The 16,721-nt window shown below is 39.3% G+C and overlaps 1 protein-coding gene across 2 annotated transcripts; it reads right to left on the reverse strand.

The window, feature by feature from the left end:
- Positions 1-20: 20 nt before the first annotated feature.
- Positions 21-16,648, reverse strand: si:ch211-207e14.4 (interleukin-17 receptor D). 2 transcript variants are annotated; one of them, XM_040013828.1, is made up of 12 exons: positions 16,333-16,648; positions 13,559-13,643; positions 10,800-10,958; positions 10,322-10,440; positions 9,022-9,145; positions 8,809-8,847; positions 8,568-8,713; positions 8,374-8,448; positions 2,153-2,219; positions 1,526-1,669; positions 1,206-1,378; positions 21-1,043 (listed from the first exon to the last, which is right to left on the reverse strand). In XM_040013828.1, the coding sequence occupies exons 1-12, from the start codon at positions 16,444-16,446 to the stop codon at positions 528-530; spliced, it is 1,761 nt and encodes a 586-aa protein (XP_039869762.1). In that variant the 5' UTR covers positions 16,447-16,648; the 3' UTR covers positions 21-527. The 2 variants fall into 2 exon arrangements, with proteins under 2 accessions (XP_039869762.1, XP_039869760.1); XM_040013826.1 differs by having other exon boundaries at positions 1,526-1,672.
- Positions 16,649-16,721: the final 73 nt, after the last annotated feature.

Here is a 16,721-nt window from a genome sequence, read left to right on the forward strand (position 1 = left end):
AAAAACAAGTCGCAATAAAATGGCATTATTTGAAACTTTTTTATTTTATTAAAATTTTCAATGTAAATAGATTTTATTATTTTACACAAATATAATGTAATATACAAGACGAGACATTTATTCATATGTTTAAATGACATGAAGCTTTGATTTCCATTTGTACGCAGAGATGTACACAGACACGTGAAGCATGGCTGTAAATTTGCTTGTTTACAATATTTAAAATTCAACTTCAAAATAAACAGTCTTACAGAGTAAGCTTGATAATAAGATTAATAGCTGATGTATTCATGGAACCTATTACACAATACTGCAAGAAAATTGACTGAAAATATTTATTTGAGAAAATATCTTTTTGGCCAGGACACATAATACTGGGTGCATATTAAGTTGCATATTAAGGCATTGCAGAGGTCATAGTGTGTGCTGAGGCACAGGTGTAGATCCACTCCTCACGTTTGAGGTGTAAACTCACAGTTTCATTCAACTATCATTAACTGAGGGTGTGTAAGTCCCTTCTTCACTATCTAGTCCCCTTCTTCCAGAGAGTGCTGTCCTTTTCCCTCCAATGCCATTCCAGCCTCATAGATAGCCCACTGCAGAGCAGCTCCAGCTGGCACCTTGGCAAAGCCTTTCTCTGAGATGTGGTCTATCTTAAGGTAAGCCCCAGGCCTGTGCAGGGCCACTCCATGGAGGTGGGAGAAGAGCAGTGGTAAGTCACTTGTCAGTACATAGTGAGAAATGAGCCTCAGTTCAGTGGGAATGTCTGTCTCCTCTGAGTACTCGAAAATGGCTGCCATGTATTTGGACAGGTCCTGGCCCCAGGCTTTGGCTCGGCCCACCTCTGCACCAATAAGCTGGATGATTGCATCAGAGCTGTAGGCCTGATCTTCATCACCATCATCATCCTCTGGCTTGGGTCTTTGGTTAAAGCCCCTAGAGCACATCACCAAGACAAAGTCACTTTCCCAGATCTGCCGGCAGTGCCAGGCCATGCTGCCTTCCTCAGCCACGCTCAGAGAGTCCCAAAGATCCAGACACACCTTTGAAGAAAAATAAGTGGGAAGACTTTGTTAATATAAACCGAATCCCATCTCTTTCTCTTATTAAATGCATCTCATACTAACGAACACTTTGGCAAAATCTTGCCAAAACTGCCCTTACAAAATGTGCTGCAAGTTAAGAGATAAAATGTAAAACTGTACCTGAGTGGCCATGTGCTGCTGTATGAAGACACCTAACTGCATGACAGCTTTGACATGAGCGGGGCCCTCATGGCTGCTGTAGCAAATCAGAAGACGAGGAGGGGTCAGCCTGTTTTTGCGCAGTGATACCAATTCTTCCTGATTCCCAACTTCCTCGTGTTTGTTGATGATATCTGATGATTAAAAAAACAAAACATTTTCATGTGCTGCTGGGGAAAGGAGCAGATGGATTAGAGATACTAAATGAAAATGTATAAACGTAATAACTGGCAGTGGTTCAAATACTGAGTTTACATGACATGTCTGGGTTGTTTTTGCACCTAGTTGTATGTCAGATTTCTTCATCTGCAGCTTGGTCCTCCTCCTAATGACAATAGCCAGACAGCCTCCAAGTACGGCTACCGCGACCAGACTCAGAGGAAGGACAAAAGCCAAGGAGGGAGTGACAGAGCGTGGAGAGGCATCTTCTGATAACACCAAAGTTTGAATTATTTCTTGAGACAGTTTAGTGGATTATCTCACTGCTTTTCAAAGTATTAGAATAGTTAAAATAAAAAGACTTATTGCATTGGCCACAAGTGTGTATCAGTAACAAACAGACAGCGAAATACGTATAACAAGTATAACTAACAAAGTAGCATTAATGTGTTTCCTATTTTGCACAGAAGTCGGCGTCATCTACACAAGGGTGGAAATCTTGCGACCAAAACAATTAGGAGGGTTGCTTGCTGCCGCACCTTCACCTAGTGAAAGCCAGTAACTGCTTGCCATTGGGGAATACACATTTTTCATGTCCAGTGATAGTTCTTGAGAAATTTGTGCATGCATGCAAGAAACCTGAATATGGTTCAGGAGATATAACTTTACAACTAAAAGTACAGAAAGCTTTGTACACACTGTGATATAGTAATTGTGTGAATATGCAGCAACAAAACAGCCTTCCTTACCTTTCTGAGTGTGCACGACATGAACATTGAACATTTTCCTAACTGCATCCACTTCATTAGCTGCAATCTGTGGAAAAAAGTCAAATAGGTGAAGCATGAAAGTACATATCTGACTGAGCAAGTGAAGAGCAAGTGAACATTTTGTCCTCTAAGTTAATGTGTTAGGAGCAGGAAGATTAGGCAAACCCAAGGATTTGAGCAACTTTGCCAAAACAATGTCGGACTCTGTAGTTTTCTCTGGTCCCCTCCCCAATCAGACCAGGAGTGACATGTTTAGCCGCATGTTCTCCTTAAATTGCTGGCTGTCTGAGTGGTGTCCCAGAAACGATGTGGGCTTCATAGATAATTGGCAAACCTTCTGGAGGAAACCTGGTCTTGTTAGGAGAGACGGCATCCATCCCACTTTAGATGGAGCAGCTCTCATTTCTAGAAATATGGACAAATTTATTAAACCTCCCAAAATATGACTATCCAGAGTTGGGACCAGGAAGCAGAGTTGCAGTCTTACACGCCTCTCTGCAGCTTCTCTCCTCCTGCTACCCCCCCAAAAACCCATCTCCATAGAGACTGTGTCAGCTCCCAAACAGACAAAAAACAAACTAAAAACCATCAACAAACAACTTAAACATAAACAATTACAAAGAAAGAACAATAAAGTATCCACATCTGAACCAAAGAGTAAAACAGTGAAATGTGGATTATTAAATATTAGGTCTCTCTCCTCCAAGTCTCTGTTAGTACATGACTTAATAATTGATCAACAAATTGATTTACTCTGCCTTACAGAAACCTGGTTGCAGCAGGATGATTATGTTAGTTTAAATGAATCAACACCCCCGAGTCATTCTAACTACCAGAAACCTCGAAGCACAGGCCGAGGGGGCGGTGTGGCAGCAATTTTTCACACCAGCCTATTAATTAATGAAAGACCAAGACAGACTTTTAATTCATTTGAAAGCCTGATGCTTAACATTGTCCACCCCAGCTGTAAAACTCAGAAACCAGTCTTACTTGTTATCATCTATCGTCCACCTGGGCCTTACACAGGGTTTCTCTCTGATTTCTCAGACTTTATATCTAATTTAGTTCTGAGCTCAGATAAAATAATTATTGTGAGTGATTTTAACATCCATGTAGATGCTAAAAATGACAGCCTCAACATGGCATTTAATCTGTTATTAGACTCAATTGGTTTCTCTCAAAATGTAAAAGAACCCACCCACCACTTTAATCACACTCTAGATCTTGTTTTAACATATGGCATAGAAACTGAACATTTAACAGTGTTTCCTGAAAACCCTCTCCTGTCTGATCATTTCCTGATAACATTTACATTTACAATAATTGATTACACAGCGGTGGAGAGTAGACTTTATCAAAGTAGATGTCTTTCTGAAAGCGCTGTAACTAAGTTTAAGAATATAATCCACCCACTGTTATCATCTTCAATGCCCTGTACCAACATAGAGCAGAGCAGCTATCTGAACGCTACCCCAACAGAGGTCGATTATCTTGTTAATAATTTCACCTCTTCACTACGTACGACTCTGGATACTGTAGCTCCTGTGAAAACTAAGGTCTCTAATCAGAAGTACCTGACTCCGTGGTATAATTCTCAAACACGTACCCTAAAGCAGATGACTCGTAATCTGGAGAGGAAATGGCGTGTCACAAATTTAGAGGATCATCATTTAGCCTGGAGAAATAGTTTGCTGCTTTATAAGAAAGTCCTCCGCAAAGCCAGAACATCTTACTATTCATCACTGATTGAAGAAAATAAGAACAACCCCAGGTTTCTCTTCAGCACTGACCAGGCTGACAAAAAGTCAGAGCTCTTTTGAGCCAACAATCCCTTTAACGTTAACTAGTAATGACTTCATGAACTTCTTCACAAATAAAATTTTTATCATTAGAGAAAAAATTACCAGTAATCATCCCACAGATGTAATATTATCTACAGCTACTCTTAGTACCATTGATGTTAAGTTACTCTTTTTCTCTAATTGATCTTTCTGAGTTAACTTCAATAATTACTTCCTCCAAACCATCAACGTGTCTTTTAGACCCCATTCCTACAAAACTGCTCAAAGAAGTCCTGCCATTAATCTATTCTTCGATCTTAAATATGATCAACCTATCTCTAATGATCGGCTATGTACCACAGGCCTTCAAGCTAGCTGTAGTTAAACCTTTACTCAAAAAGCCATCTCTAGACCCAGCAGTCTTAGCTAATTATAGGCCAATCTCCAACCTTCCTTTCATATCAAAAATCCTTGAAAGAATAGTTGTCAAACAGCTAACAGATCATCTGCAGAGGAATGGTTTATTTGAAGAGTTTCAGTCAGGTTTCAGAGCTCATCACAGCACAGAAACAGCTTTAGTGAAGGTTACAAATGATCTTCTTATGGCCTCTGACAGTGGACTCATCTCTGTGCTTGTCCTGCTAGACCTTAGTGCAGCATTCGATACTGTTGACCATAATATCCTATTAGAGTGATTAGAACATGCTGTAGGTATTACAGGTACTGCACTGCAGTGGTTTGTATCATATCTATCTAATAGATTCCAGTTTGTGCATGTAAATGGAGAGTCCTCTTCACACACTGAGGTTAATTATGGAGTTCCACAGGGTTCAGTGCTAGGACCAATTCTGTTTACATTATACATGCTTCCCTTAGGCAGCATCATTAGAAGACATAGCATACATTTTCACTGCTATGCAGATGACACCCAGCTCTATCTGTCCATGAAGCCAGATAACACACACCAATTAGTTAAACTGCAGGAATGTCTTAAAGACATAAAGACCTGGATGGCCGCTAACTTTCTGCTTCTTAATTCAGATAAAACTGAGGTTATTGTACTCGGCCCTGAAAAGCTTAGAAATATGGTATCTAAGCAGATTCTTACTCTGGATGGCATTACCTTGGCCTCCAGTAATGCTGTGAGGAACCTTGGAGTCATTTTTGACCAGGACATGTCCTTCAATGCACATATTAAACAAATATGTAAGACTGCGTTCTTCCATTTGCGCAACATCTCTAAAATTAGAAATATCCTGTCTCAGAGTGACGCTGAAAAACTAGTTCATGCATTTATTACTTCCAGGCTGGACTACTGTAATTCATTATTATCAGGATGTCCAAAAAACTCACTGAAAAGCCTTCAGCTAATCCAAAATGCTGCAGCAAGAGTCCTGACAGGGACTAGAAAGAGAGAGCATATTTCTCCTGTTTTGGCTTCCCTTCATTGGCTTCCTGTTAAATCCAGAATTGAATTCAAAATCCTGCTCCTCACATACAAGGTCTTAAATAATCAGGCCCCATCTTATCTTAATGACCTTGTAGTACCATATCACCCTATTAGAGCACTTCGCTCTCGCTCTGCAGGCCTACTTGTTGTTCCTAGAGTATTTAAAAGTAGAATGGGAGGGAGAGCCTTCAGTTTTCAGGCCCCTCTTCTGTGGAACCAGCTTCCAGTTTGGATTCAGGAGACAGACACTATCTCTACTTTTAAGATTAGGCTTAAAACTTCCCTTTTTGCTAAAGCATATAGTTAGGGCTGGACCAGGTGACCCTGAATCCTCCCTTAGTTATGCTGCAATAGACATAGGCTGCTGGGGATTCCCATGATGCATTGAGTTTTTCCTTTCCAGTCACCTTTCTCGCTCACTATGTATTAACAGACCTCTCTGCATTGAATCATATCTGTTATTAACCTCTGTCTCTCTTCCACAGCATGTCTTTTATCCTGTCTTCCTTCTCTCACCCCAACCGGTCGCAGCAGATGGCCGCCCCTCCCTGAGCCTGGTTCTGCCGGAGGTTTCTTCCTGTTAAAAGGGAGTTTTTCCTTCCCACTGTTGCCAAAGTGCTTGCTCATAGGGGGTCATATGATTGTTGGGTTTTTCTCTGTATCTATGAAGCGCCTTGAGGCGACTTATGTTGTGATTTGGCGCTATATAAATAAAATTGAATTGAATTGAATTGAATTAAATTGTGATGGCTAGATGACTGGGTCAGAGCGTCTCCAAACCTGTAGCTCTTGTGGGCTCTTCTGGGCCTGCTATGGTCAGTATCTATCAAAAGTGTTCCAAGAAAGGAACAGTGGGGAACCAGAGACTGGGTCTGTGGGGACTGAAGGCTGGGCAGTGTAGTCTGATCCAACAGATGAGCTACTGTAGCTAAAATTGCCAAAAAAGTTACCTCTGATTCTGATAAAAACGTGTCAGAATACACAGTGCATCACAGTTTCTTGTGTATGGGGATGCATCGAAAACAAGTGAGGGTTACTATGCCAACCACATCCACCATGGAACGTGCCAACAATGGGCAAGTGAGCATCCGAACTGGACCACCTGACCATCACGTGGATGGTCGGGTGTGCGATGGCTTACCTAGGGGAACACCTCCACTGGGATGCACTATTGGAAGCTATCCATGTCAATGTTACTTTGACATGTAGCACCTACACTAGCAGTCAAATGTTTGGACACACCTTCTCATTTAATGGTTTTTCTTTATTTTTTACTACTTTCTCTACTGTAGATACATACTGAAGACATCAAATATATGAAGAAAGATATATGGAATTATGTAGCAAAGAAAAAAATTGATAAATAACTCTAAATATGTCTTATACTTTTGATTCAAGAGTAGCTACTCTGTGCTGCGTTGACAGGGCTCTAAACCCTTTTCTCAAGCTTCATGATGTAGTCTCCTGAAATGGTTTTCACCTCACAGCTGTGCCTCATCAGGGTTCATTTGTGGAATTTCTTGCCTGCTGGCAGCCCTATCTGACAACTGTTAGAATTTGTGTTATGGCAAGAACTAATCGGCTAAGTAAAGAGAAAGAACAGGCCGTCATTACTTTAAGAAATGAAGGTCAGTCAGTCCAGAAAATTGCAAAAACTTTGAATGTGTCCCCGAGTGCAGTCGCAAAACCCATCAAGCGTTACAATCAGTGATGGGAATGACGGCGTTACTTTTTTCAGTAACGAGTAATCTAACTAATTAGTATTTCTATCGTTACAACGGTATTACTGTTACTAACAAGAAAATGCGGTGCGGTCGCGTTACTATTTTCCAACAAACAGACGGTTGAAGCTGTGTTCAGCTTACCGCACCTTGGGGTGAGATAGACTGCAGAGTGAAGGCAAAAGGGCCAACGAGTGCATCTCCGGGAACTCCTTCAAGACTCTTGGAAAACCATTTCAGGTGACTACCTCATGAAGCTAATCGAGGGGAATGCCAAGAGTGTGCAAAGTAATAAAGGGAGCCTATTTAAAAAAAAAAAAACAAACTAAAATCTAAAACATGTTTTGAGTTACTTCACACTTTTTTGTTTACTAAATGATTCCATATGTGTTCATTGATAGTTTTGATGTCTTCAGTGAGAATCTACAATGTAAATAGTCATTAAAATAAATAAAAACCATTAAATCAGAAGGTGTGTCCAAACTTTTGACTGGTAGTGTACCTAAGAATTATTGCAGAACATGTATATGCTTTCATAGAAACTGTGTTCCCTAATAGCTGTGGGGCTCTTTCAGCAGGATAATGCACCCTGCCACAAAGCAAAAATGCTTCAGGAATGGTTTAAGGAGCACAACAACAAGTTTGAGGTGTTGAACTGGCCTCTAAATACCCTAATCCAATCAAGCCATGCATGTGCTGGTTAAACAAGCCAGATACCAAAGCACACATTCAGGAGTGGTAATAAAGTCCATGCTTCGATGGGTCAGGGCTGTTTTGGCAGCAAAAGGAGATTAACACAATATTAGGCAGGTGGTCACAATAATATGTGTGATCTTCGTATATGCATTTCACAACCACTTATTTGCTAACTTTGATTGTGTGTGTGTGTGTGTGGGGGGGGGGGGTTGAGCTGTTGTATCAGACAAAGTTAGCTCTTTCTGGGAAAGAGAACAATGAAAGTGCACAAAAACAGGAAAGCTGCTGTCCATAAAAATTGAACGGTTAGTTAAAAGACAGTAAAAGAATGTGAAAAGACCTACAATGTCATCACCTCGCGCAATATGACTGATGAGCAAACTATTTTCTGATGAAATCCACACATGTGGTAAAAAGATTTGGGGAAAAAAGTCAATAAACACAAAGTCCATTCAAGTATTCAAGTTTATTCATCAACCAAGTCTTTTGGTGGAAAGCAGTTATACTTATGTCCACATATACTATAAACAGTGTTAGTCATAATTCTTTTACCTCACAGGTGTAATTGGTTCCTTCTTGAAGGTCGCTCAGCTGATAGCTATGGTGAGTTTTATTTGTAGTCAGATCCTAAGATGATGAAATTAATGCTTGTTACATTTATAAAGAGAACCTAAATGATCAGAAATATCTAAAAATAAATAAAAGGCACTGAATGAAACAAAGGTGCAGCACAGGAAATTACTTACCGGTATTATGTCGGTGTATTTTTTCCTGCCATTTATGTAACACAGCGAGAAGTAGCTTCTTATTCCCAGATTTGGGGGAGCCAAGTTAAAGGTCACAGTGATGGCACTGCCTTCCTGCTGAACCTCAATATGTTTAGGGTACCAGTCTGTAACCAGACCATAACATAATGTCATGAATAAAGCAGATCTTTGGAGAAAGACTGTCACAGACTGGACTTCACAGGAAAATAAGTTTTCTCACCATTTTTACACTGCTCAAAGCCATTCTTCTCTGCACATGCTGCAAGAACATGAAGCACATGTTACTCTAAATATTGATTTAATGCAGTGTTGACAGAATAGCAGAGCTGATTGGTGGCAAAATATGTAAATTTATGATAATGCTATTCACTGAAGTTGGACCAAAACTAAAAAGGCAGATTTAAATAATAAAGGTCACCAAACAGCATCTTACATCGTGTAGAGAAGATCTCACTGCGGTAGAACCTCTCCCACTCCTCAGGCACTGGCAGAGCCATGACAGTAACAGCATACTGGGATCCAAGGGAGAGGCCGGGGAACGGGTCTGACTTGTACACCTGCAGAATAGCATGGGCACATTATACACTTCATATATGGTTTGGGGCAGTGAACTGTGATCACAGACGATGGTTCCTGTGCTCCTGAGCTCATGCAGGGATTTCAATGACAGAATCCTGTCTGTTTTTAATGCAACGTCACCCAAGAGGGTCCATGAGGGTCCGGAAATTTCAGCCTTGTCCCCTACTTACTGAGATTTTTTTCAGATTCTCAGAATCTTTAGATTAAATTGTGTACTGTAGATGAGATATTTAATCTTCTCAATTTAAAACTGAAACTATTCTGAAAGAGGAATTTGTAGATGCTGCCTTTTTCCAGATCAGTGAACTTCTGCTCATCTTTACTTCTGAGACACTTTGCCTCTCTAAGAACCTCTTTTTATACCCAATAATATTACTGACCTGTTGCCAGTTAACCTAATGTTCCTCCAGCTGTTTACTCAGTTCAGATTTTTTATGTTTTTCCTTGTTTGCAAATCATTGCATTGTGTTTTTATTTAAATTTTAGGCAATATCGCACGGGGGAACTTTAGTGTGAAAGAGCGATTCTTCGTCAAGAAGAAGAAGTAAAAAGAAGCTAGTTACATGTTGTTGTTACTGTCAGTAGTGTTGCTGCTTTTTCATTCTTTGAGACTTACCAGTTAAAAAAATTGAATGGAGCTATTCATTGTTGTGTCCATGTGGTTTGAATATATGTAAATAATTTAATAAGTCCACTGCGGACGAGCTTGTTAAAAAAACGCTTCATCTATAAACAATAGTCTTCTATGTCCTGCCTCATATTTACAGCATTTGGATGATCTTTAGTATAAAATGTTCAACTGTTTCCTCCAAGGACATGTTGTCAGTTTTATGTTTGATCGTAATCTCATCCAGGACATTATTTTGTTTTATTCTGTATTCAGTGTTTTGCAGTTTTCACCCCAAAACTGAAAGATGCTGTTTAAGCTCTGGTTCAAGGGAATGTAACTGAGAAAAATTTAGAAACCACTTGTAACTCAAAACATTTGTAAATGGAAATATATCCACATGAAGCCAGTTATTGTGTTCTTTATTTGTAATCATAACTAGCTGTAACTTAAAACTTTAAAAGCTTCACGTTTTCTTTGTGTGGTCTAACACAATAAAAGGAAAAATAACACAGCCAAAGGCCAAAGCCAGCAGGGCCCTTCCTACCCGTTCAGCATGTGAAGTTGGGAGGGATAAGTTGCGGTGGAAGAGAAAGAGCTGACAGGCAATGCTAGTCCCTCCCAGAGCCTGGAGGGACACCTGAAAGCCACGAAGGAAGGCGATCCCTGCAGCAAACACAAAAGAAACAAAGAATTAGCAACAACCCTTAATCAAACTTGCACACTGTGTGTACGAGTGTTTACGTCTGAGAGTTTGTTTTTTCTTTTGTTTTTTATCAGGCTCCTACGTTGTCATGTGTCAGTGCCTCAGTCACATAGTACAATAAGAAAAATAATTTTGGAGACATCTCGCATATGTCTCATAATTGAAGTCAGATGTATTTTTTAACCTCTCATAATAATAAAGAAAAACAAATCATAGATATCCCACCACCAAGTGAAAAAATTACTCTTTTCACTTAGAAACTTAGGATACGACATGATAAATGATAGGTATATATTCTCAATAAGCAAACAAATTTTACCATAGTAACTGGGTTTCCAGGAGACAATGATGGTGTCAGATTGGGAGTTTGAGTCATTTAAAAACTCAACCTTCACATCATTTGGTGCTTGGACGTAGTGTTGACAGATTTTAGGGTCTTCATTTCCCAGCAGCTCAAAACATGGCCATGGAATACAACCTGAAGAGGAATAATGAGGAAAATACTTCAATAATAGCTCTGAGAGGCTGCACTTGCTAATCCCAACATGCTAACACATTTAAATTAATATGGTTGGAATGCTAAGATGGTAATATTTGCACCACAAATAGTTACAGTTTGGGCTGATGGGAATGTTATTGTAAACAATGGTCATAAAGCTGACAGCGGTAATGAAAGGAAAAGACAGATAACACAATTCTCTGACCAATCCTCAGTTTTTCAAATGTAATCTAGCTGGACTGACCCAATCCAAATCTGGTTCAATGGAGAAATAGGATTGCAAGATCGGATAAGATCAGGTAATCCAAAATTATTATTTTTTAAAATCTGGATTAAACACATTTTAATAGGAAAATAATTTATTTGATCCAGAATATCAGGATTACCCAGATCCCAGCAGAGGGTTGAATTCAGTCTGATCACAAAGGAAAAATCAAAACTCAAAAAGCAATCAAACAAGAAAACTAGACGTGATAAACAGAGTTAAGAGCTGGCAAACTGGATTATTGCCTACTCTGTGTTAGGTATTTATGCAACAAAATATTGTTATGCACTTATTTCAGTCATTTTATGATGCACTGTATTTTATAGATACAATATAAACATTAAGATCTTCAGTTTTTAATTAATTAAAGTGGTAAAGAGAGGAAATACAAGTAATCAATTACGAATGTTAAAGCTGATTGCAGTACATAACAGTTAAACCATTGCAAACTTAAATCTGTAGACATGCTCTTAATGATTTCTGCCATCAGCATGTTGTTGCTGTACAAAGAGCAATGTTCATGTTTTAAAACCTGCTTTGTCAACTACATGCATGAACCCTCTCTCCTTCATCACAGTGGGGATAATCTGAACAAGACTTGGTGTTATGGTGTTATGTTCACCATTTGCATTTGTTTCACATGTCACATTCAACATACATCACTCCTACATAACTTAACGGTCACCAAAATTTGGAACCACAACAAAATATCGTTCGACTAGCCGCTAAATTTGGAATGAAGAAAACTGAAAAATCCCTGACAAAAACAGCCTAAAAGGTGAGTTTTTGCTAGTGTAATTAATCAGTTATCTTTCATTTCATGTGAATTTTGGAACCCCCCTGAATCCCAGTTAATCCCAGTAATTTGATGAGCCGGATTTGATAATCCTCAAAAGTCTGTACCTTGATCAGCATACATTCATTCTTGTTTGAACTACTGGAACAAAATTGAGCTGTATTACTCGATCCATGGAAGGAAAAAAATGTATTACCCAAACCCAGACAATTTTCATCTTTGGAACGACCGGGTAGTGGGGAACATGACTGTCTAAAGCAGATTTAATATTAGTCATGGTGTTGGCATCAATTAGACAAGCACTAGCTGTAGTAATCCTGATAAATGTACTGCAGTTTTAATACTTATTTACTTATACTTATTTAATACATTATTTGACGTGTACATGTGCAAATTCTACACGATGCCTGTTTATGGGATGAGTGCTATACAACTATGTTGTCTTTATTTTTGTATTTTTTTAAACCTTTTTTTGTGGATTCAGCTAAATAAAAGAGAACAAATTGTTGTTTTTGTGCCAAGCCGGTTGTAAAAAAAAAAAACAAGAAAAACAAGAAAAAAAAAAAGAGATATATTTTAACACTGATTCTTTGCAAAATTCTCAGTAGCATGTAGCCACAACAGTCACTCATCCATTGATTTAGGAGTCTTTTTTATGCTTGAATGATTCATAGGTCAGTGTGAAGTGGCTAAGCAAACAAAAAAGCATTCCTTGGGACTTGAGTGAAAATGAGTGTAAAAGCAGCCAAAAGAAAAACTTTGAAAAACCTCCAGAAAGAAACTATTACTCAAAAGCACTTTTAAAAGCTAAAAGACCGATTAATCCTCTGGGGACCATGAATAACCAAATTACATGGAGATTTGCTGACAGCTAAGCAAAGTTTTGTGTTGACATGGATCTAGTTGGACCAACAGCTGCCAGTCATTACGTTATAAAAAACATATTGGCAGCAGTCAGCTGTAGCGCCTCAGCCTCCAAGTAGATGCACCTATGGTATGAATGTCAAAATACTGGGTTGCCTTATTCTTAAGTTATCGCATTCATAAGGCTCTAACCTGCTGGTCTGAAGCATTCAGCTATGTGCTAGTGCAGTGCCAAGAAGGAACTGGTGTTGAAACTGTGATGATCCTAGTGAAACAACCATTGATCTGAGAAGCGTTATGAGGTAATTAGTCTGTCATTCTACAGAGAGAAATATTATTTACAAATGGAAAACACTGAAGACAATGTTGAAAGGAGTGGACATCTCTGCCAATTCTGCAAAAGTTAGCATGTTAAATGTTGAAATTAATCACAGTACAATTAGAAAAAGATTGAGCACGGAAGGTGGAAGGGTCGGAAGTTTACCAGGAAAGAGAGAAAAAAATGATGGTTGAAGCAGATGCTGCGCAGAGATAATAATTACAAGGTGAACCACATTCTTAGCACTGTGGAAATAGGTGTGAACCAAGTTCATTCAAACCTCAAACTCACATAGAGTTCAGATATTTGCAGTATGATGTTTGAACCTGACTTACTTCCAAACCTTTCAATGGATTTAAAGCCCAGAGCCTTTCTGACATCACTCCTGGTTATTCTGCAGTATTCACATGCTGGACTGCCCTGCATAGGAGAAAATAAAGAGGTCAAACTGTACACACTCATCTATATCTCTTTCGTAGTTTTGTGCACACAAGGTTCAATTTGACCTTCCCTTTAACTTTATAATAAAAAGCAGGACTGTGTACAATCCCTGTTCAGCTGCCAAAAGTGAGGAGGAGTAGGGAAGGGGAAAATGTGACTTAATAGCAGCAACAATAAAATGGATGTCACAGAACTGTGTCGCAATTCCTGCTTCCCAACAATGAACTGATATCCTTTGGCAAAAAGCTCCAGAATCACAAGAGACCCTGGACGCAGCAGTTTTGCTTTACTCTTCATAGAGCTTAAGTTTCAGTAACTTACGTATCTGAAATGTATCTGTCCAACACTATGAAAGCCTTCCATGAGAGACAGTCTGAAAACGTTCAACTGTGCACTCTTCCAAAGTGTGTCTTTATCCTGTCTATCTCCCCTCACCCCCAACCGGTCGTGGCTAATGGCCACACTTCCTGTTAAAAGGAAGTTTTTCCTCCCCACTGTCGCCAAAGTGCTTGCTCATAGGGAGTCATATGATTGTTGGGGTTTTCAGTGTTTTCTCTTTATTATTTTGGGGTCTTTACCTTACAATATAAAGCACCTCGAGGTAAGTGTGGTGTGATTTGGCGCTGTGAAAGTACAATTGAATTGAAAAGAATTGTATTGTAAGAATTGTATGTTCAGTTTGCCTGCCATAAAAAAAGGTAGTGCACCACTTCAGTTCAGTTCAGTTGAGTTCAAGTAACAATCATCAGAGGTGCTTTAATTTCCAAACATCTGCACATACTTACCTGTCACAGCTTAAACAGTGGATCAGCACTGACAACCCTTCATGGTAAGTTTGGAGAACCTTGTTGCTATATTACAAACAATATGGTTCTTGTTTTTATAAGATTCTCCATGTAAAATCTGATTCCCATCTGTACAGTATGTGCTGCGGCTTGTTCTTGTGTTTAAACAGTGGATGCTTCTCAACATACTGTGTAGTGAAGGCACTGATCAGGGTTGACTCACTGTGCTCTGCTGTTGAGTGAACATTATCAATGAAGAGCAGGACAGTGCATTTACCAAAGCATCGTTTTTACGGGGTGTTTGTGTAATTCTAGTTAATGCTGCTTCACACTCAAAGCACGCTAAATTATAGAAGGACATATTTGACTTGTTGGAGCAGTGAAAGTGTGACTGGGTCACTGAATTTGTTATAGTTTCTCTGTAATAAAACAGCTGTTTACCTCCACCTTCTGTGAAAATGAAAGTCTGGTGTGCCCCTAGACAGATATAGCACTGGTTGTTGGTGTTTCTGTCATTAAGAAATTGTTTGATCACTTTCTTACACTGCTGACTTGCTCTACAGGTTTTAGAGATCATGACTAATAGGATGATAAAAGAGAAACCGTGTGTGCGGAAGGTTAGGTAGAAAGTCTGCGTAGCCTAAACCCTCGTTTTCTGGAGCAAACCAGCTGAGCAAACATGGAGGAAGTCTTAATCCATATAAAAAGCCCACACAAATTAAGTTTTGGAGAAAAATCAAAGTCTAATTTCTACAAGATGACTGAGTGCCCCACTTTTCATTAATCAAAATAAAATTTAAAGGAATACGTGAGCATGGCCCTTTGGTTTAAACATCTCACTGTGGTATGGTAACCCAGGGGTAATATCTTTTAAAGTAAAAACACTGCATTACTGACAGCAAATCAGACATGTGGCTCAAATAAAATCAACATTTTGGATAATCACTCACGACTGGATCCATTTTAATGAGTTGCATCATAAATCTCTGTGGCACAAGCTCCAGTGAAAAGTCTCCAAATGCTCTCCTCCTTTGCTTTTTAAACTTTTTCACATTTAAAATCTCTCCATACGCGGGTGATGAATTTATCTTTGTGCCGGGAAATCATTACAACTCCCCCCTCCCCTCTTCTTCTTGTGACACCTAAAACTAAAGGTAACTGCTGCAGATTTCCTTCTCTGATAATAACAATCATAGGTTCATTATGTGAATACACACCACACAGTCATCACGGTATAATCTGTTTACAGCCAGTATATGTAACTCCAGCCACCCTAAATAACGCAGTGAAAACATTCCGACATCCACTGAGAGTGTGGACAGATTGAAACTGTTGGAGCTTGTAGTGTGAGACGATAGCATGAGAAAATCCACTCAAGCCCCCCTCAATTTCTAACTTGATTTATGTTCAAGATTACAGGGTTACACACACATTAAAGGAACATAAGATTTGTTTTTTAGATGATAACAAATATAGGAAATCTTGTACACGTCATACTTTCCACTACAGAGATCAACATACCTACTGAAGGGGCGGGAAATAAAATTTAGGATGTCGTTTTCTGTGTAACTCATCAGTTATGCAGCAGGAACTCAATCTGCAGGTTGTTTATTTGCTATTCTTTAGATTTATCTTGCGACCACTTAACGAAGACCTAAACTTTTCTTAAAACCAGGACAAACTGAATAATTCTCTTAAAAAAATGTGTTATGTGAATTATTTTTAGTCGGGAGTTTTTCTTACTTTTCAAACAAAGGCTGAGAGAACATCTGTCACAAAACAAAAAATAAAACATGATGCTGCATATTGTACGAATTATACAAAGTTACTGAATTAAGGTGAGTTAACAGTTGACTATGAAGGAGATAAAACCTCCAGCTTACCTGCTGGATACAGTCCAGATTGCAGCTCTGAGGGGTGACAGGAGCAGCTGTGGCCTCAGCCTGACAGCAGAGCGGCTGACAAAGCGTCAAAAACAGGTACAAAAGCTCCCACATGCTTCTAGGGCCAGGACCTCATTGTCATGGCGAGCACTGGATCTCAAACTCTCACCGACACTCTGGCAGCTGAAGCACCTCCAAGTTGTGCTCGAGCATTAAGTGACAGCAACCTTGGAGAAGGAAGAAAGACGTGGAGGGGAGTGGTATCTTCAGGCTACACGGGGGAGGTGTGGCCTATAAACTCCCTGTACATGTTGGAACAGCTCTGCTGCCACAATAAGTTATTAGAGTGCAGAAAAAAAAAACAAAAACATCTCATGGCAAGTTGCTCT

Source organism: Simochromis diagramma, unplaced genomic scaffold, assembly GCF_900408965.1.
Source record: "Simochromis diagramma unplaced genomic scaffold, fSimDia1.1 OVJJ01000705.1, whole genome shotgun sequence".
In the NCBI taxonomy this organism is placed as follows: domain Eukaryota; kingdom Metazoa; phylum Chordata; class Actinopteri; order Cichliformes; family Cichlidae; genus Simochromis; species Simochromis diagramma.

What these genes read in the sequence shown, in the direction of transcription:
- si:ch211-207e14.4 (XM_040013826.1), bottom strand. Translation starts at nt 16,446, where the DNA reads ATGTGGGAGCTTTTGTACCTGTTTTTGACGCTTTGTCAGCCGCTCTGC. An exon ending in TGAGATCTTCTCTACACGAT is followed by an intron (nt 8,848 to 9,021) that starts GTAAGATGCTGT and finishes ATGTTCTTGCAG; the next exon opens with CATGTGCAGAGAAGAATGGC. An exon ending in CTTTGAGCAGTGTAAAAATG is followed by an intron (nt 8,714 to 8,808) that starts GTGAGAAAACTT and finishes GTCTGGTTACAG; the next exon opens with ACTGGTACCCTAAACATATT.